At 46.0% G+C, this 21,696-nt stretch overlaps 1 protein-coding gene across 2 annotated transcripts in view; it reads right to left on the bottom strand.

The window, feature by feature from the left end:
* LOC119330600 (transcription factor MAMYB-like) overlaps positions 1–11,186 on the bottom strand; it is a 17,014-nt gene extending 5,828 nt beyond the window's left edge. Inside the window, exons 1-2 of one of the 2 annotated variants that reach the window (XM_037603716.1) lie at positions 10,088–11,186; positions 9,071–9,124 (exon numbers count right to left, since the gene is read on the bottom strand). In XM_037603716.1, the coding sequence (XP_037459613.1) occupies positions 10,127–11,062 (936 nt within the window). In that variant the 5' untranslated portion in view covers positions 11,063–11,186 and the 3' untranslated portion in view covers positions 9,071–9,124; positions 10,088–10,126. Of the gene's footprint in view, positions 1–9,070; positions 9,125–10,087 lie in introns of those variants that run through there. The other variant, XM_037603715.1, reaches the window with a different exon arrangement.
* Positions 11,187–21,696: the final 10,510 nt, after the last annotated feature.

Raw genomic sequence — 21,696 nt, 5'->3', positions numbered from 1 at the left:
CTCGCCGCCGACCGGCCGCCGTCCCCGCCGTCCCCCGCCTCCAGTCGCCGCCCGACCTCCACCACCTTGCCCGCATCGCCGCCCTGCGTCGCCGTCAGCACTTCTCCAGCGAGAAGCTCGGCGGGATCCGGTCTTTCACCTCCTCTCCGGCCACCGCGACGATCTCCGGCAAGACTCCGGCGAGCCCACGCCCTCCTTGGCTTCCGCGCGCGCGAGATCCAGATCCAGATCCAGTCAAACCCTAGGTTGACCCCGTTTTTCCCTAAGTCCCTAGCATTTTCAGCCCATGTTCATTGCATCATAACTCTGTGCCCGTAGCTCCATTTTGTGCGTGTCATACATCAAAATGTTCATCATGATGTGTTTTTCATTTTGTTTCATTGTGCCATGCTTGTTTGGGTCCATCTTGATGCCCAAATAGTTGATGGAAGAGTGCTATAAAATGTTAGGTTCTGATTCTTATCAGATTATGAGCATTTGTCATTTTTACTACATTTATTGTGTGCTGCATATGGGCATGAGCTCTACACGTGTTTTGCGCTATGCCATGCCATCTTTACAGGGGTGTATGTCATGTATTTTTGTGATCAATGTGGTGACTAGCACAAGCATGCAAAGTAGCTCTCGAGGTATTGCTGATTTCAGGGACTTAGGATTTCACCAAGTCATTGCTCTGCTATTATTTTTATGCCATGTATTCATGTTGCTATAGTGAGATCCATGATTCTTTTGAGTATGTTCAGTAAGGACGATTTGGACATATGGTTGTGCTCTATCCATCCATGCCTCTGTTTGTAAGTATGGAGTGCTCTAGCATGTCTCAATCTTACTCTACTTTTACTATAAAATGTTCCTGGCAGATTGTTTACGTGTTAATCAATTTTGCCAAGGTCGTTGTAGTTGATCCATGCATGTTATGAACTTGTTCTTGCTTTGATTAGCTTCATGTACATGTCTTCTTGCCGAGGCTATGTTTATCTTGTCATGTAATGCCTTGTGATGAGTAAATCGAGCTCGCAAAGATGCCTTCATAATTCTGTTAATACCATGCTCTGTTTTCTGCTAAGTCTGAATCTGTTAACGAAACTTGCTATGTTTACATGGGTACCATCATATCTTCTGATCCTTTTTGGCTTATGGTCAGTAAGGGACTTTTGTTCTATGCTTTGAGTAGATTCATGCCATGCCTTTGTTTGCTATGATCTGTTCCTGTAGCATTATCTTGCTGTAAACATTGCTTCCTGATGTTAATTCCTGACATGTTGTTATTTTCACTAAGTCTGTGAAGCTGATATCTTTTGCCATGCTTGTTTGAACCTGCTCTTGTGTGATTTAACCATAGCTCAGTGTTCATCTTTTGTCAAGCATCTTGAGTAGATCACTGCCATGTGCTTTGTTGCTATGTTGGAGTGCAGTAGCTTAGTCAATGCAGTGGTCAAGCATAATCTCAAGTTTGTAAAGGTCAACATGATGAACGCAGCTCAGGCAGAGGACTCTTCAGAAGAGATCATGGGCAACCTTCCTGTTAATGATATTCCGGCAAAAGTTCTTTTTGACACTGGTGCATCGCATTCTTTCATGTCATTCTCATTTGCATCGGAGCACAATGTTGACACAGAGGTTTTGTCCAAAGTCATGCAAGTTGTTTCTCCGGGAAAGCTTATGACTTCTAGTTTGGTTGCTCCCGATGTCTCTGTTCAGTTTGGAGACTATAAATTTCTGTCCTCTCCGACCTCTCCGGTTGTTCTTGATAACTCGGATATTGATTTAATTCTCGGCATGAACTGGCTTTCTAAGCACAAGGCTCAGCTTGATTGTGCTGCCAGGCAGATTCAATTGACACACTCTTCTGAAGATATGATCATCTTTGCCGCTCGGGATGATACCATTCGACTGTTTTCTCTCAATGAGAAGGGTGAGTTGGATGCCATCTCTCAGATTCCAGTCGTTTGTGAATATCAAGACGTCTTTCCAAAAGAGTTTCCAGGAATGCCTCCTCACCGGCCAGTTGAATTCATCATCGATCTTGAGTCTGGCACGGAACCTGTTTGTAAACGTCCTTACAAGCTTGGACCAGAAGAGTTGAAGGAGCTGAAGAAACAACTCAATATACAAGAGCGTATGGGTCTAATCCGACAGAGCTCTTCTCCATGGGGTTGTGGTGTTCTTTTTGTCAAGAAGAAGGATGGCACGGACCGACTTTGTGTCGACTACCGTCCATTGAACAAGAAGACCATAAAGAACAAGTACCCACTTCCCAACATCAATGAGCTTTTCGAGCAACTCAAAAGTGCCCAAGTATTCTCCAAACTTGACCTCTGTATGGATTATCATCAGATTTGCATTCGTGAACAAGATATCCGCAAGACAACATTCAGAACAAGCTATGGTTCTTATGAATATACTGTCATGTCTTTCGGCCTTGTCAATGCTCATCCAACGTTCTCTCGCATGATGAACTTCATCTTCAACCCTTACACAAATGATTTCGTCTTGGTGTATCTTGATGATATTTTGGTTTTTTCCAAAAACAAGGAGGATCATGCCAAGCATTTGAGATTGATGTTGGACAAACTCAGAGAACATCAGTTCTATGCGAAGTTTTCAAAGTGCGAGTTTTGGCTCGATGAGGTTCTCTACCTTGGCCATATCATCTCCACCAAGGGCATTGCTGTTAATCCTGAGAAGGTGTCTGCAATTGTGAATTGGGAATCGCCTCAGAATGTCAAGCAGCTCCACAGTTTCCTTGGGCTTGCAAGCTATTGTCGAAGATTCGTTGAGAATTTCTCTAAGATCGCGAAGCCTCTTTCCAACCTCCTCCAGAAGCATGTGAAGTATGTCTGAACGCCTGAATGTGACATCGCTTTCAACATCCTGAAAGAGAAGTTAGTCACAGCTCTAGTTCTGACTCCTCCTGATGAATCCAAACCATTCAAAGTTTTCTGTGATGCCTCCCTGCAAGGCCTCGGTGTTGTGTTAATGCAAGAGAAGAAAGTTGTGGTTTATACCTCTCGCCAGTTGAAGCCCAACGAAAAGAACTACCCCACTCATGACCTCGAGTTGGCGGCAGTTGTCCATGCTCTTTTAACATGGAGACATTTCTTGTTGGGAAGGAAAGTGAACATCTTCACTGATTATAAGAGCCTCAAGTACATCTTCACTCAACTCAACCTCAACCTCAGACAGACTCGTTGGGTCGAAATGATTCAAGAGTATAATCCGAGTATTGAATATACTCCAGACAAGGCCAATGTCATTGCAGACGCTTTGAGCAGGAAGGCTTACTGCAACAGTTTGATTCTCAAGCCCTTCTAACCGGATCTTTGTGAAGCTTTCCGCAAACTAAATCTTCAAGTTGTTCCTCAAGGATTTTTTGCCAACCTCCAAGTTTTTTCTACTTTGAAAGATCAGATTCGTGAGGCACAACTTCTTAATGCAATGGTGAAGAAGGTGAAGAATGAGATTGCCAAGTGTCAACCCAAATACAAGTGCTATCGCCTTGATGACAAAGATACTCTATTCTTTGAGGATCGAATTGTGGTTCCTAAGGGTGATCTACGTAAAGTCATTATGAACAAGGCTTACAATTCACTCCTATCTATTCATCCTGAAAGTACAAAGATGTACCATGACTTCAAGCAGTCGTATTGATGGACTCGAATGAAGTAAGAAATTGCTCAGTTCGTGAATGAATGTGATGTCTGCAGAAGAGTGAAGGCATAACACCAACGGCCAGCTGGTCTCCTCCAACCTCTTATCATTTCAGAATGGAAGTTTGACCATATTGAGATGGACTTCGTGACTGAATTTCCCAAGTCCAAACGTGAAAATGATGCTATCTTTGTCGTCATCGACAAGCATACTGAAGTGGCTCATTTTCTTCCTATCAAAGAATCTATCACAGCAGCTCAGTTGGCAGAGCTATATACCTTCAGGATTGTCTCCTTGCACGGCATTCCGTAGTTGATATCTTCAGATCGTGGAAGCATCTTTACTTCTAAGTTCTGGCATTCCTTCCAAAAGGCCATGGGCACCAACATTCGCTTCAACACAGCCTTCCATCCTCAAACTAGTGGCCAAGTCGAGCGAGTCAATCAAATTCTTAAAGATATGCTCAGGACTTATGTCATCTCCTTCGGTATGAAGTGGGAAAATTGTCTTCCATATGCCGAGTTCTCCTACAACAACAACTTCCAAGCGAGTTCAGGCAAGGCCCCATTCGAGATTCTATATGGCAGAAAGTGTCGTACTCCTCTTAATTGGTCAGAGACTGGTGATCGCCAACTTCTTGGCAATGACTTAATCACAGAAGCTGAAGAAATGTGCAAAGTCATGCGTGAAAATCTCAAAGCCGCGCAATCACGCCAGAAGAGTTACTATGATAGCAACCATCGTGATTTGGCTTTCGAGATAGGAGACCATGTCTACCTTCGCGTCTCTCAAATGAAAGGTACTCGTCGCTTCGGTATCAAAGGGAAGCTTGCCCCTAGATACATGGGTCCCTTCAAGATCATTGGCAAAAGAGGTGACCTCGCCTATCAACTTAAATTTCCATCCAACTTTGCAAATGTGCACGACGTGTTTCACATGTCTCAGCTTCGCAAGTGATTCAAGACTCCTGACTGCACCATCAACTTCGAAGAGATTGATCTCCAAGAAGACATGTCTTATCATGAGCATCTTGTTGCTATTCTTCAAGAAACCGAGCGCAAGACTCGCAACAAGTCTATCAAATTCTTGAAAGTGAAGTAGTCACATCATTCCGACCGAGAAGCCACCTGGGAACGCGAGGACCACATCCATTCCGAATATTCGGAGTTCTTTTAGTCCTAGATCTCGGGACGAGATCCTTTCGTAGTGGTGGAGTGTTGTAACACCCCGGATGTAATTTGCCATATTTATACTTCGACTCTTGCCATTTTCGGCTCTAAGTTATGAGATTCATGGTTGGGTTCTTGTCTTTGTTTTGCATTTGGCTCATGTCATGCATTTCATATCATGTCTTCATGTGCATCGCATTTGCATACGTGTTCGTCTCATGCATCCGAGCATTTTCCCCGTTGTCCGTTTTGAGATCCGGCACTCCTACGTCCTCCGGCGCCCCCTTTTGCCTCTTTTCGTGTGCGGGTGTTAAACTTTCTCGGAATGGACCAAGATTTGCCAAGCGGCCTTGGTACACCACCGGTAGAGCGCCTGTCAAGTTTCGTGCCATTTGGAGTTCGTTTGATACTCCAATGGTTAACCGGGGAATCGTAAAGTCCTCATATGTGTTGCAGCCCAACACCCCTCCTAGTCAGCCCACAAACCCATCCAAACCCCCTCCATCCTCTCGGTCGTTCGATCACGATCGCGTGGCCGAAAACCGCACCTCATTTGGACTCTCCTAACTCCCTCTACCTATATATATATATGTGCCCCTCCCGAAATTTTCGCGCAGTCCAACCCTAAAATTTCTCTCTGCGCCACCGAACACGTCTGGGCGACACCGAACGAAATCGCGCCGCCGTCCGGAGCCAGTCAGCGCCCGCCACGTGGCGCGCCGGCCCGCTCGGCCCACGGCGGGCCCGAGCTCCTTTCGCGCGGCTCCGCTCGCCGCCGACCGGCCGCCGTCCTCAACGTCCACCGCCTCCAGTCGCCGCCCGACCTCCACCACCTCCCCTGCGTCGCCGTCAGCACTTCTCCGGCGAGATCCAGTCTTTCACCTCCTCTCAAACGACTCTCCGACCACCGCGACAATCTCCGGCAAGACTCCGGCGAGCCCGCGCCCTCCTCAGCTTCCGCGCGCGCCAGATCCAGATCCAATCAAACCCTAGGTTGACCCCGTTTTTCCCTAAGTCCCTAGCATTTTCAGCCCATGTTCATTGCATCATAACTCTGTGCCTGTAGCTTCGTTTTGTGCGTGTCATACATCAAAATGTTCATCATGATGTGCTCTTCATTTTGTTCCATTGTGCCATGCTTGTTTGAGTCCATCTTGATGCCCAAATAGTTGATGGAAGAATGCTATAAAATGTTAGGTTCTGATTCTTATCAGATTATGAGCATTTGTCATTTTTACTACATTTATTGTGTGCTGCATATGGGCATGAGCTCTACATGTGTTTTGGGCTATGCCATGCCATCTTTACAGGGGCGTATGTCATGTATTTTTGTGATCAATGTGGTGACTAGCACAAGCATGCAAAGTAGCTCTCAGGATATTGCTGATTTCACGGACTTAGGATTTCACTAAGTCATTGCTCTGCTGTTATTTTTATGCCATGTATTCATGTTGCTATAGTGAGATCCATGATTCTTTTGAGTATGTTCAGTAAGGATGATTTGGACATATGGTTGTGCTCTATCCATCCATGCCCCTGTTTGTAAGTATGGAGTGCTCTAGCATGTCTCAATCTTGCTCTACTTTTGCTATAAAATATTCCTGGCAGATTGTTTACGTGTTAATCAATTTTGCCAAGGTTGTTGTAGTTGATCCATGCATGTTATGAGCTTGTTCTTGCTTTGATTAGCTTCATGAACATGTCTTCTTGCCGAGGCGATGTTTATCTTGTCATGCAATGCCTTGTGATGAGTGAATCGAGCTCGCAAAGATGCCTTCATAATTCTGTTAATGCCATGCTCTGTTTTCTGCTAAGTCTGAATCTGTTAACGAAACTTGCTATATTTACATGGATACCATTATATATTCTGATCCTTTTTGGCTTATAGTCAGTAAGGGACTTTTGTTCTATGCTTTGAGTAGATTCATGCCATGCCTTTGTTTGCTATGATCTGTTCATGTAGTATATTGTTATCTTGTTGTGAACATTGCTTACTGATGTTAATTCCTGACATGTTGTTATTTTCACTAAGTCTGTGAAGCTGATATCTTTTGCCATGCTTGTTTGAACCTGCTCTTGTGTGATTTAGCCATAGCTCAGTGTTCATCTTTTGTCAAGCATCTTGAGTAGATCACTGTCATGTGCTTTGTTGCTATGTTAGAGTGTAGTAGCTTAGTTTCTTGTTGCATTTTAGATGACATTGTGTTGTTAATCGTAGATTTGTACCATTATTATTTTGCTTGTCCTTTACAAACCGTGCATCCGATTCCGGTGATCTTTATATCGACTTCGACCGAAATCAACTCATCTTTCCAGCGGCACACTTGGTTTACCAAGTTGATGCCTTGATCAATCTTTTTCTTCCGGAGCACGCATATGCATTGCATATCACATCCCGCATGTCATGCCATGTTTTGTATCTTGTTTCTTGCACATTGCACCGTGGTTGATTATTGTTTCCTTAGCTTGTGTTCTTGTTTTGGGTAGAGCCGAAAGACGATTACGTGATCGAGGAACCCGTTGAGTACGCTTACGAGGATCAAGTTTTTGTCAATTCGAGGAACTTTGCAGGCAAGATGACCATACCCTTGAAATCACTTCTATCTTTGCTTGCTAGTTGCTCGCTCTATTGCTATACCGTGATACCCACCACTTGCTATATCATGCCTCCCATATTGTCATGTCAAGCTTCTAACCCACCTTTCCTAGCAAACCGTTGTTTGGCTATGTTACCGCTTTGCTCAGCCCCCTCTTATAGCGTTGCTAGTTGCAGGTGAAGATGGAGTTTGTTCCTTGTTGGAACATGTTTATTGTTGGGATATCATTATTATATCTTGTTTACTTTAATGCATCTATATACTTGGTAAAGGGTGGAAGGCTCGGCCTTATGCCTGGTGTTTTGTTTCACTCTTGCCGCCCTAGTTTCTGTCATACCGGTGTTATGTTTCTTGATTTTGCGTTCCTTACGCGGTTGGCTTATAATGGGAACCCCTTGACAGTTCGCCTTGAATAAAACTCCTCCAGCAAGGCCCAACCTTGGTTTTATCATTTGCCACCTAAGCTTTTTTCCCTTGGGTTCCGCGGACTCAAGGGTCATCTTTATTTTAACCCCCCCCCTCCGGGCCAGTGCTCCTCTGAGTGTTGGTCCGAACCGAGTAGACTGCGAGGCCACCTCGGGGCAACTTGAGGTTTGGTTTTACTCGTAGGATGTCTCATCCGGTGTGCCCTGAGAACGAGATATGTGCGACTCCTATCGCGATTTGTCGGCACATCGGGCGGCTTTGCTGGTCTTGTTTTACCATTGTCGAGATGTCTTGTAACCGGGATTCCGAGTCTGATCGGGTCGTCCGGGGAGAAGGAATATCCTTCTTTGACCGTGAGAGTTTGTGATGGGCTAAGTTGGGACACCCCTACAGGGTTCTGAACTTTCAAAAATCGTGCCCACGGTTATGGGTAGATGAGAATTTGTTAATGTCCAGTGGTAGAAAACTTGAAACTTAACTTAATTAAAATGAATCAACCGCGTGTGTAGCCGTGATGGTCTCTTCTCGGTGGAGTCCGGGAAGAGAACACGGTCTCATGTTATGCTTGAACGTAAGTAGTTTCAGGATCACTTCTTGATCTTATAGCTTCTCAACCGTGCTTTGCTTCTCTTCTCGCTCTCATTTGCGTAAGTTAGTCACCATCTATACTAGTACTTGCTGCAGATCCACCTCACTATCTTTTCCTACTCATAAGCTTAAATAGTCTTGATCGCGAGCGTGTAAGATTGCTGAATCCCCATGACTCACAGATTACTTCCAAAACCAGATGCAGGTGCCGATGATGCCAGTGCAGGGGACGCGACCGAACTCAAGTGAGAGTTCGACGAGGATTCATGATGTTATTATGTTTCCTTTCCGGACGATCAGTAGAGAAGCCCAGTTGAGGCGATCGGGGATCTATGCAATTGGGATTGTCTTTATTTATTTTGTTCCGTAGTCGGATCTTGATTGTATTCTGGATAATGTAATGCTAAATTTACGTATTGTGTGAAGTGACGATTATAAGCCAACTCTTTATCCCTTTCTTATTCAGTACATGGAATGTGTAAAGATTACCCCTCTTGCGACATGACTACTATGCGGTTATGCCTCTAAGTCGTGCTCCAACAAGTGGGAGATATAGCCGCATCATGAGTGTTACACATACAGAGCAGAATATAATTATCTATGTTTCTCCAATCCATCTGCTTCTTGATCCAGAATACACTGATCTACATTAGTTCTCCGACAGTAAGTTCAAACAATGCAGGAGTATCTGCACTGTAAGATATGGACAAGTCTGATATATGTGTTCAGAAGACGGGTTAAGAAAAGGGAAACATACATCATCTATTTTGTCAGCACATAAATTATGAGGTATTTCGGCCAACTGCCATATTGGCACCAGAAATCAGCTAATTTAACAGGCTATCTCTTATGGCATTTCCTCCTCGAGCATAATCCTGGTAAATCCAGGGCAAAGAAGAAGAAAATGCATTTGTTCTGTAGTTATAACATCAAACACTGCAATTATATTAAAGATGACTGTCACGTCATCTAGTGAGACAAGTGATATGCTTAACAGCACTACTAGCAAAGACGAGTGTCACGTCATCGCTAGGATCAACTCTAGAATTAAACCAATATTATCCCATTGTTTAGTTAGGGAAAATCTAGGCTTCTCGCTCCTTTGCACAACACTGAAGTTCCAAAAATCAAAATGAGGAAGAATTTTATAGTGATCAGGAATGGGGTGTTTGTGGTAATTGTCACATAATCGTTTTTTCTTATGGTCCTTGTAGAGACAAGTAACATGTCATCTTTATGACGAAGGCGACATAAACCAAATTGGAAGTGTATCATGAGGTGTCTAGTTTCATCTAGCACACGAATACAAGACATGTAGAACACTTCAGTAAATATTGATAACTATAATCAGTTCTCAGAAAATCACACCAATATCATTGCATTCTTGGGCAACATCTAGGCTTCACTCAAATTTGCATGATGCCAACATTTCAAAAATGAAATGAAGATTTGACAGCCAACACATTATAGTTTCCATGTTTCCAACTTCTGAATGATAAAAAGATGCCGTTTAGCTTCACCAAAATGTAACATTGATTTCAAGATGATTAGCTCAAAACAACAACAAAACATAAATCTATTGTCAAGTAGCAACATATAAAGATAGCCAGCATATAATACTATCACTGCCGTTAAAATGACAAGCAGAGACTTTACCAGGCAAGGAAGACAACGTTCAAGCTATGGCGCTGCCTCCTATGGCTCCTTGCTGCTCCGAAAGTCACGCTTGAGCTCAGTGACCCTCTTCATGCACCCAGCCTTTGTCTTCCCAGGCACTGCTGCGGCCACCTTCTCCCACCTCATTGCCGTGTCCTTAGGGAACTCCTTGAGCGCGTTCAGCAGAGAACGGTCCTCGCCAGCACTCCAACCACCGTCCCCTCCTCCAGCATTGCCACCTGTGTCTGCGTCAGCGGCCCCGGCCCTTGGGTCCAGCGGCTTTCGCTTGCGCAGGAACTGCTCGAACGAGCCACCAGCCGCCGTGGCGCCGCCCGACTTTGCTGCGCGGATGACGCTCTCCGGCGTGCGGCGGCCGCCGAACACTGCAGCGATCTTCTCCCAGCGCTGGGGCTCTCCTGCCGGGTGCTTCAGCATCTGCCGCCGGAGAAGCTCCATTTCTTGGTCGGTCCACTCGCCAACCTCCTCCTCCCTCTCCCCGCCGTCCAGAACAGCGGTCCCCGCACCCATCGCCTCCTGCCGCAGTGGAGGCGGCTGGACGGGAGGAGCGACCGGATCTGACGACTTTGGGGGCGGCGGGGCGGCGTTCTGGCGGCGACCCCGGCGGGAGGGGGCGATGGGATCCGGGGTGGGCTCCTGGGACGGTTCCTGGTCGGGGAGGAGGCTGCCGCGGCCGACGGAGATGTCGCCACCAGTGGCGGAGGATGGCGCGAAGGGGGCGAGGAGCAGCGAGGATGCGATCCAAACGAGAATGGAGGCGAAGACCTGGTACGCCGAGTCGAGGGAGTAGGCTGCGGCGAGGAGGAGCACGGCTGCAGCGGCGCAGGCGGCGACGTGGGGGAGAGAGCGGGACGCGGGATTCGCAGTGGGGGATGAGAAATTGGCGGCGGCATCGGCGCGGGAGTGGACAACGCGCGCGCGCGGCTGGGAGTCCCAGTCGTCGTCGATGAACTCCATAGCCGGCGGCGGCGAGGTCGAGGCCCGCCGAAGGCGAGGCGGAGCGAAGATGCGAGATTCGGAGTAGCAGTTTCAGAGCATGTACAACTGAACCCTCAATTTCCTCACTCGGTTCACGGGATTTGCTGCAATCCAAAGGAAACTTAGGCCTCCTTTGGTTCATAGAATAAAAATGTTGTAGGAATAGAAAAATCATAGGAAGTGAGATGACATGCATCTCAATTTCTATAGAGAAAGAGATGTCATTTGATGCATAGGATAGAAATTTTTTCATTGAGTAGCTAATGTTTTTTTTCCTCTAAAATGTGAAGAATTGATTCCTATCCATTCCTACCAACCAAAGGGGCTCAAAGGAAATTTTTCTATACAAATCATATCATGTAGAAATCCTATGGCATTCCTACAAACCAAAGGAGGCCTTAGAGTATCTACACCAGACTCACTAGTTGAATGCCCATGCGTTACCACGGGAATATGAAAGGGGGCTACTCTGCGCCGGTGTTTGGTCGGTCAAACAGCGCACGTACGATACGGTCTATATCAGCCGCAGGATTCCTTCTTCCCCCAAACTGCTTCACTAGTAAAAGAAACATGACGCATGTGCATCCGGAGCAGTCCCGTGATCCCCAATACGTCAGCCTGCTCGCCGGCCGTCCAGATCGCCGCCAGCCACTGCCCTCGTCACCGTCGGCTGACTCCTGTCGATTCCACGGGACGCCGCCCTCGTCGCTGGTGGTCGACATCACGCCCTTGGCCTCGCCGGTTTCTGCAGGATGTCGCCTCCACTCGTAGCAAAACGCCTGACGTCTCTGTCGTTGCAGCACCTAGCCGCCGCCGTCGTATCACGCCCGTCGCCGCGCCACCGTGCCTCCGGCCGCATCACTCAGTGTCGCCGCTCACACCCAATTAAAGCTTTTTCTCATGTTGGTTGAAGCTTTTTCTCAGGCCGGTTGTAGCTTTTTTCTACCCGTCGGTGCTCGCACGGGGTTGAAGAACGATGGCTGCCAATGAACTCCATTTAAATGGATGTAGCAAAAATGCTCGCAGGTTGTAGCAAAAAAACGAGCGCCGCCACAGTACCACTCCCTTAGATGTAGCAAAAACAATCGCAGGTTCCAGCAATTCGAGATGCCGGTTGTAGCAAATCTCGAAGCCGGTTCCAACAATATCACGACTGCTCGGTGTCTAGCGGTTGTAGCATCATCGTTGTCTGCCATCGTGTGGATGCAGCATATGTTCTCGCCGGTTGCAACCTTCGACCTCCCATAGTTGTAGCATCGCTCGCCGTCGTGCAAAGAAGGTCGCCATGAACGGTCCCAGCAAATCGTGCGGTCGCTTCCAGCAAATAGCGTAGACGGTTGCAACAAACAAAAACTAGTGCATCGGCGGACTCTAGCTTCTTAGGACCAAGGTTGCAGCTCTTCTAGGCACGGTTCCAGCTCTGCTGTGCGCTGGTTGAAGCTCCGGAAGCCGGTGGTTGTAGCAAAGACGTTTGGCCGTTCGGTGGGCTCCCAATTTCTTCGGCTCAGGGTTGCAACTCTACGGGCGTGCCGTTCCAGCTCCGCTGTGTACTGGTTGCAGCATCTTGCCATGCGGTGGAGATTGGTGTGGGATAGCAGTGGTCGACCTCGTGCTTGTCTACAGGAAAGAGAAGGAAGGAGCGAGAGGAAGAAGATAACGAGAGAAAAAACGGAAGGGGATATGGCGGGCCCAAGCATCTGTGGGCTGACGAGGTTGCGTGGGTGACTAGTCAAACTTGCGGAGGGCCCTTAGATTTGCATGCGATCGAACAAGCACGACGCGACCGGCCGAAGATTTGACCGGTGCGCCGTTTACAAATGTTTCCCATACGAAATATGATGTAAAAAGATAACTCGATATGAATTAACAATATCCATATCTATCAGCGACACATTCTGCAAAGTGAAATACATATATAACTATATGAATTAAATACGGAAACACTAACGCCCACACGTGTGGGCGTTCTTCAACTCGCCCACACGTGTGGGCGTTCTTCAACTCGCCCACACGCCTGGATCGTCGTTCACTGTTTTTTGCATGAATCTTAACACGAAAAGGTGGATTTGGTGTGCCACGTAGGACAAGTCTTGTGTGTGGCGTGTAGGTAGTTCGTCCGCACGCTGGTTTTTTCTTCGAGGTCAGCGGTTGCGAGTCGGGGCATGCGGTGGAACTATCGTCGCGCCCGCACGCCACGCCCAACAGCGGTTGCCGTCTCCCATGACTTGCCACTCGCGCTCCCCTCGCGGTTCATCACTCCCCTCCCATTCATTACTCCCCAACCCACCATCCACACCAGTTGCAATCGATTGAGGAGAAACCGAGATGAGAAGGCGGCAGCGGCGGCGAAAGAGTTGACCGCATTCGCGGCCGTTGGTGGGGTTCGTCGGACTGGAGCATCGTCGCCGGAGCAGCCGCAGATTGAAGGTAAGGCTACCTTCGTGCTCACATTCATGCGTGCAATTTCTGCCCCCTCCCTTTGTGGTCAATTTCCCCTCGACTTTCGTCGAGATTCTGGCCGATTTGCGGTGCTCCGGTGTCCGAGTCGACGGTGGAGTCGCGTGCTTGCCATTTAGGATGACATTGCGCAGTTTTGTCGCCGCCGCGGTGGCAGTCATGCCGTGTGGCTCGCCTGGTCCGCCGCCGCATCTGTATTTTTGCCTGTGTTTGTGCGGGGATTTTCTAAATGTTAGTTCTGATTTTGCCTCGAAATGCTATGGCCATCAGTGTAGGACATTTTTTGTTGTTGAATTCAGGGTATGATAGTTGTGATTGAACCCTAGATCTACTTAGGTGCATTTCAAGTGTAGGATAATGACAGTCATGGCATTTTCAACAACTATCATCACTGATGGCAACTAATTTTTTGAATCAACCGTGTCAGTTGCCATGTCAGTTGTAGGATAATGTCAGTTTGTGAGATCCAAGTCAGGGAGTAATTTTTGTGTATGATATATATATATATAGGTAGTTGCATACTTAAGTGTGTGATAATGGCAGTCACGGCAATTTTCATTGCATTTGTTTACCCATGACTATGCTTCTAAGTGGCAACTAACTTTGTGAATCAACTGTGCCTATTGCCATGTCATATGCAGGATAATGGCAATTTGACTGTACAATGGACTCAACTGTGTTTGCCATGCTGACTTTGTGATAGCTAAACATATTTGAATGTATTGCATGTCAGTTCATTTTTGTATGAGGCCAGGGTGTGAGTTGCCACATTATATGTTGTACGGTGGAAGTTATCTGCCCTTTTTTGAAGTGCATTGTGTTAACATGGCAACTTGAACCTAGTAGATGTGATTTGTACTTTTTTATGAAGCCAATGTGTTAGGTGCCACATTTCATGTTGGACAATCCCAGGGGTGGGTGTTCCTCTGCTCTGCCTCATTTGCCACTTTCATTTGAGCCAACATGGCAAGTAGATTATGCTAGATGGCAACTGCTTCCTTCAGAAGCACAACACGTCCAGTTGCCATGTTTCTGCAATTGCTTTTCCATTTGATTATTTTTTTTACCTTTTTGTGCATGTTCAGCACATGGCAACTACTGTCCTCTTCGGATGCTTAAACTTTGGGGTAACCATGGGAGTTTTCTTTTTTTGTTCATCGATGATAACCAGTGAATCTTTACTTCATGCATTTGTTTCCGTATCCGTCGGCTATGTTTTCATTTCACCCTAATGTGGGTTTTGTTCTTACCATAGCACAATGGCTCGCGGTGACCGTCAAAATAATGATGATGACTTCATGGAGTTACCGCAACAAAATCGCGCGACCGGTCGGACAAAAGATGGCGATGAGGTCACTTTCCACCCCCATATGTTTTTAATTTCACACTGAGTTTTCAATCTTCTGTTAGAAGTAAATTTTCACTACATTGACCATGGCAACAAATGTTCCTTTTTCTGTTATGCAGAAGAAGAAACGTCAGCGCAATAGGGCTTCACAAGAACGCCTGACTATATTGAACGAAGGATTTACTGATGAACAGAAGGGAGCTGCCGGTGAGATGGGGATGCAGGCTCTGATGAATGTTCGGTGCACAAACCTAGTAAACCCTGTATGCGACTAGCTCGGTGAGATATATGATCTTGCCTCCAGGGAATTAGCCATTCAAGGATGTGGAAGACTGCCTTTGGATGAGGAATCTGTGTCTGCACCTTGGGGTGTGCCCCGTGGAGATATCAAAGTCCCGTATGAGGTGGATAATAAGATTGAGGAAGCTTTGTTCGCCCGTTTGTTTCCTGGAATGGCTTCCATGCCTAATACGACTGTGCTGGCAAATTCGCTGGAGGGCATGAAAACTCATGGCGAGGTATTTAAGATGAAGCTACTCATGTACTTGATCTCAGCTGTCTTTGCGCCTACCACATCTCTTCGCCCAAGCAACAAGTGCTTCCCTATCCTGGTGAATGCTCTGTCTCTACTTCTTTTTCCCTTCCAATCTTTTGATTTTGATGTCACCTGGAAGCCAGTCACTGCCAGTTTTTTTATGTGTTTTTATTTTTAATGCTTATGCGACAACTTTTCGTCCTGAAATTATGTTGTGCCGGCAAAGCTGAAAGACGTTAAGAACACTAGATGATTCCCCCGCGCGTTGCAGCGGGAATTAGTAGCTCAAAGTTTCTTGAAATACGATTAAGAACATATGGGACAATTAAGCAAATGAATCATTTGCTATGAATAATAATGAATCATTGTTTTTATTTCATAGGAAGGAAAAGGCATATTGATGTGAAAGTGAGCATGTGGTTTTATAATAGAATCCTCATCATAAAAATGATTAAAACTATTGGTGGTATATATTTTGTCAGATTCTTTTGAGAATAACACTTCTAGAATATCTTGTAGCATAGAACTTGCGGAACATTAACCAAAATAATCATCAGGAAGAAAAAAGTATTGGGCAGATAATCGCTATCATTCCCTTACAGACACCTTCATTCAATCTACAATGTTATAGGAGGCTAGAAGCCTATAACCAATCTTCAATGTTGTGTGTTGTTCAGAAAGGAAGCTAGCCTAGTATTTCAGAAAGCAGCATGCCACAAAGAAATTAAAATATCGTAATCACACATTCACACTACAGAGTTAGAACCTGCAGAACATTAACCAAAAGAACCATCAGCAAGTAAAGAGTATTGGGCAGATAATCAAAGCTATTGATTCCCTTACAGACACCTTTGTTCAGTCTACAATTTTAAAACAAACTACACCCGACATCCCTAGAGAAAGAATTACAATCTTCAACGGTGTGATATATATGAGCCATTCTTGGGAAGAGAAGTAGCCTGCCAGTAAGGAAAGCAGTATGTTCAACACTTAAACCAGCATGAGATGAAGCAAGGTATTATGAGGCAAAATATAGTAATTTTTTCAATTGAATTGCAATTTATTCAGTTATGGAATACCAAAATACAAATAATCAAAACCCTACAAAGTACATACCACCCAGGCAGCAATAACCAGTGTGGAACAGTGTAACGGCCAGTGATGGTTAACTGAAGGTAGCATACCTTTAGATGACAGACCCATCCAAACGACCACTCAAGGTAACAAACCCTCGAACACCCTGTTGTTACATTCTTTCTAAATGAAGCATAAGACCAAGATAACATCGATGATTAACTTCTCTTGTCTGAATCTCATAATAAAAGCATTCTGAATTTTTGATCAATCAATGTCCTCGCCACTCACATGTGTATTCTCTTATCTCTGGTTCACATAATTGACAATTTGATCCATGCCTCACCCCAAATATTTGTATATCATCCTACTACTTGAATCTCTACACATAAACAAACACACATTCATGCACTGAAAAAAGAGAGAGTCAAATAAAGAAGGTGAGGAAGAGCCTAGACTGAAGGTGTCCCTCCTGATCCCCAACAGTGCGCCTCCTAAGGCATGGTCAATGGAGCCGGACAGCACCCTTCCCCCATGGCGTTCCCGAGCGGCAGACGACATCTGGCATGGGTGGAGACCCGTTCCTCTCTGCCCAAGGACTGCAGTTCGGTAACCGGCGCTGCCGACCTGTCCTGTCAAGAAGCCACACTGCGTTTAAGAAAGGAAGAGCACATCGGCAAAGATATCAGTCCGATGGCCACTGATTCCCCCTGATGGAGGCGTGTGTTCGCGGCGACGACCGATTTGGCATGGGCTGGAGAGCGCGGAGGCGGCGTCTCGCATTGGTGGCAGATTTGGATTTTTAAAGAATTGAAAGTGAAAGGGGAACAAGCTATCCATGCATACCGGGCGGCATGGGCGTAGACGTCGAGGAGGAAGGGGTCGGTGTAGTTGACGCGCCATTGGACGGAGATAGAGTGGCCGCGGCCATCGAGGTCCCGTCGACGGCATCAGCGGGATCTCCTCCGCCATGGGTCCCATCATAGTACCTTCAAGCGAGCACGACGATCTATCAACTATTCCTATCTCAGGTGGTCTATATGCATGCGACGGATAGATGTAGATGATGCGGGTGTTGGCATGGTGGTGAAAGGTTTGAAGTAGATCGAAGAAGCCGCCGCGTCGTAGCAGAAATCCTGGATCGGTACAGCGAGGCGGGGATGTGAAGGGAAACTGTTAGTTTTGATGATGTGAAGGCAAGTTCAGTGGAGATGAAGTGAAGCATTCAGGCAACCGATCCACTATATGTTCAATCATAGAATAAGATGAAGGGACGGGACGGAACAAAACTATCAATGGCTATTGATTTGCTATATCTGAGTGGAATTGGAGGAGACGAATAGAAGGGGAATGGTGTGGAGATGGCGACGCTTTGGGGGGGAAATACAACACGAACTATTCAATATCCTTCCATGGGCTGCCAACATCTTACAACCCATTAGAACTTCCTTGAGAAGTGGCTTCGTACAGCCCAGCCAGAAGAAATCAGTTGATAGCAAGAGCTAAAGTGTCGGATGTGGCTGGAATTGATGACGTGGCTGACTGCTGAGGTGTAGTGAGGTAGATGGTTGCATGTTGATTAGTGATCTGGATAGGCTGCATGTCAAGAGAAATAGGTTAGTGGGGATGAACTATTTATGTATTATAGATGAATTGGTGTAAATTCATCACAGACTTCCTGCATGATGCATTCACAAACAAGATGTACCAGAAGGGTTGTCGCTTGCACCTAATGGTATTTTTCCCTTCTCTTTTGCAAATACTCTTATCACAGTTCATTATTTTCCTAAATCAACATTGCAACTGTTCGTAAGTGCGAATCAAATTGGTTTGCATTTTTGGTATCTTTGTTTGGCCATAGTCTGCCAACCCAAAGTTTATGACTGATCTTTTAACTGGATTTTGTTTTTTCCTTTTTTGATGGCAACCATATAAGATCGTGCATGGCAACCCTTTGTTTCATTTTTTATGTGAATCTTTTACATGTGAAAGTGACTATTGTTTGATCCATGGCATTTGTAGTTGCTGCGTACAAGGCAATAGCATTTTTCAACAACACATAAAAAGTGTTCATTTCATACATTCATTCTCTTTTATACAATCTGCATGGCAACCATGATGTTGAGCTGGTGGCAGCTACCAGCATAACAAGATGGCAACTGCCAACATACCATGATGGCAACTAACATAGATAAATGGCAAATCTTTCTTTCTTCTCTTCAACTTGATGACTCAAGGAAACTAAAAAGCTTCTTTTTTGAACATAGCATGATGGCAACTAACATAGCTTTCTTTTTTATTGTGTATACCAGCTCATGTACGTCGATTGTCTTGATCTATCCACTATTGACTTTAGTGGGATAGGAGGCCCGCCGCCTCCACATAAGTTTGTTGTCTCTGCATGGACGTACGATGCTGTCAAGGCTGTGCTTGTCGCAGACAGGATATCTGATACGAAATATGGGAAACTGCAGGTTAGTTCTGCCTTCTTTCTTGCACGACATTCTTCAATTTCGATGTTGCATAACATATGGAAAAATCCCCATACGGCAACCATTTATGGCTAACAAGCGATAAATACCTTGGCAGACATGGCTTTTTGCACATGGCACCCATGTTTGACCCGATATGGCAACTCCGCCATTCCGTGTCGATACTCCTTCTTTTTTCCTTTTTTTTGCAATCCGTGAATTGTACTTAGTGCTCCTTATCTCTTTTTGACATCTTAGTTGTTTTTGCTGTTTTTTCAGCTGATGGCCAAGCATGTTGTAGACTACAGTGTGTTTGGTGGGCCATAAAACTTTGGCAAGTGGATGGATGTGCATTCATCTCCATCTTGTCCTACTGAGGTGATCAAGGATGTTTATTTTGTTTTCTGAAATTATATTTTTCTTGCATTTTGATATATCTCTATGGTTGTTTTGGTTTATTTGTTCTTACCCACGTGACTCTAATATGTTTGGTTATTTGCTACTTTTTGTTTTGTGCTTAGGCGAGGGCACTTGTTGAGCATCTAGTTGGGCAGTTTGCTTCCGGCATGACCAGCTTGCTCAGGAAGTTGGTTGAGGGTTGGATGACACTTAATGGCTCTGACAGCGACGCGGTTGCGAGGCAGTTCACATCATTCGTTGGAGAATGGACACATCGACCAACTGGTTGCCATGGCCGGTACGACTACAACAGCTCTCAGGAGCTCCCTAACACGCAAGATGAGATGTTGGTCTCGACAAGGATGATGACGATGACATGGAGAATGTGCAACATGAAACCGATGATGATGAACATGTTGAAGTTCGTGCAGGTGGTAAGAATGATAAGGTTATACCAAATGTTCCTCCGCCGGAGGAAGTCATTGAACAAACAGTTGCGAGAGACACAGGGGTGTCGCTCTCAAAGAGGGGCAGGGCCCCAGAGGATGTTGGGCAGGGCTCTGTTGGCAAGAGGTCTAGGACCGATCCCATAGCTGCTAGGAGGAGGTTCGACATCTATTTAGTGTTTTGTTTGTCCTTTCTTTTTAACAGACCGACTTTTTTCATTCTTTGCTAAGTGCGGCATGATTTTTGTGTCTCACACTTGGTATCTTTTTTGCCATTTTTTCTATGTGCAGTGAGGCGACAGCTGGTGGACGAGCAGTTAAGAAGAAACAAGCACCAACGCAAACCCGCGTTTCTGCCCAATTGAACAAGGGTGCTCCCACTGCTGGTGACACCACTTCCACTAGGTCGTCTCCTTGTACGTCAACGTTCAACACCGGGGATCCTATCGTGTTGGAAGGCTTGAGGAAGACAAACAAGAAGTAGGTTCTCCCTGTTTTTCATTGTCATAGTGCTTTTTTGATTGATGCATTCTAGATCATGGCAGCTACCGTCTGCTTCTCATGGCAGCTGTCTAGCTTGCCACATGGGCTACTGCCATCTGTCCCACATGGCAACTGCTGTTTTCATGATCTATTTTTTGCTGCATGGCAACTCCTACTTGTTCTGCATGGCAAATGCTAACTAAATCACATGGCAATTCTTTTTTCACTGATATGGCAACTGGCAGCTTTCCACTGACTTCCACCACCTACATTGTCATCTGTGCTCATCCACACCTTGTTCTCAAATGGCAGCTCTGGCACATCACACATTTTTCATTTTTATGATGACTATCATCGCAATTATTTTGCTCACTTTTTAATACTCTTCTCGTGCTTTCTTTGCAGGGTAAAGAAGACTACTACACGCGTGACCAAACACAATCCTAGAGACCCACTTGAACGCATTCATTCCAAGCTATCGACAAGTGGCAAGTCAGATGTTCATGAGCCGCCAGTCGACCAAACTGCTGCTGCACCGTCCGCCATTCCCACTAGCTCTGATGCAAGTGGCCGACCATCTTCGCCGGTTGCAGATGTGCAGACTACAACAACACGCATCCGTGCATCTGGGAGTGATGAGTCAGTATCTGTCAGGACTGCTGAGATATTGCCCATGCTGGTGGAAATGAGGGATGCTGTTGTGACCCATGCCACCCGATCAACAAGTGTTGAAGTGGGTGCTCCTGAGATCAACCTAAACAAGGAAGATTCTCGCTCATCTGATACAGATTCCAAGCGTGTGGTTGGTGGCACTTATGTGTCCACAAAAGAAGGGGCTGCGGCCACATTTCAGAGTGAGATGCCATCCACAGGTGAGACTCATGGCACAACAGCTCTAGCTTCTAGTGGTCCAGAGGCTGCTACAGCGACCGTTGTGCGAGCTGGTCTTCCACCTAGGTGGCATAGCCCCGCAAGTATCCTGCACACATATCCAATGCACCAGGTGTAGCTAGGAGCAGCAGAGATGACTCTGGTTATGTGCCTGCTTCCATGTTGTTCCCACCTCCTGCCAAAAGCAATGTTATGGAGAAAACGGAAGTCCGGAGTACAACTGACGTAGGTGGCAAGCCGTGCACGACTGAAGGAGGTGAACTTCCAGAGCAGACTGCGTCTTTCACCACCATGGAGAACCCCAGCTTAAATTTGCGCACTTTTAAGCTCCCAGTCAACATTGGTGTCCCCCTACAGCCCAAACAAGAAGATTGGCAAGAAATTTGCGACTGAGACCGCTAACAGCACGCCCCGCCCTACTAATAAGCCTGATGGTTCTGCAACAGATGAGGCAGAAATGTTTGTTGATCTGTCACCCCTGGATTCTGCCAAGCAACTTGTTCGCGATC

This window comes from Triticum dicoccoides, chromosome 7A (assembly GCF_002162155.2).
Source record: "Triticum dicoccoides isolate Atlit2015 ecotype Zavitan chromosome 7A, WEW_v2.0, whole genome shotgun sequence".
NCBI classification, from domain to species: Eukaryota; Viridiplantae; Streptophyta; class Magnoliopsida; order Poales; family Poaceae; genus Triticum; species Triticum dicoccoides.
This window is presented reverse-complemented; position numbering and strand designations above follow the sequence as displayed.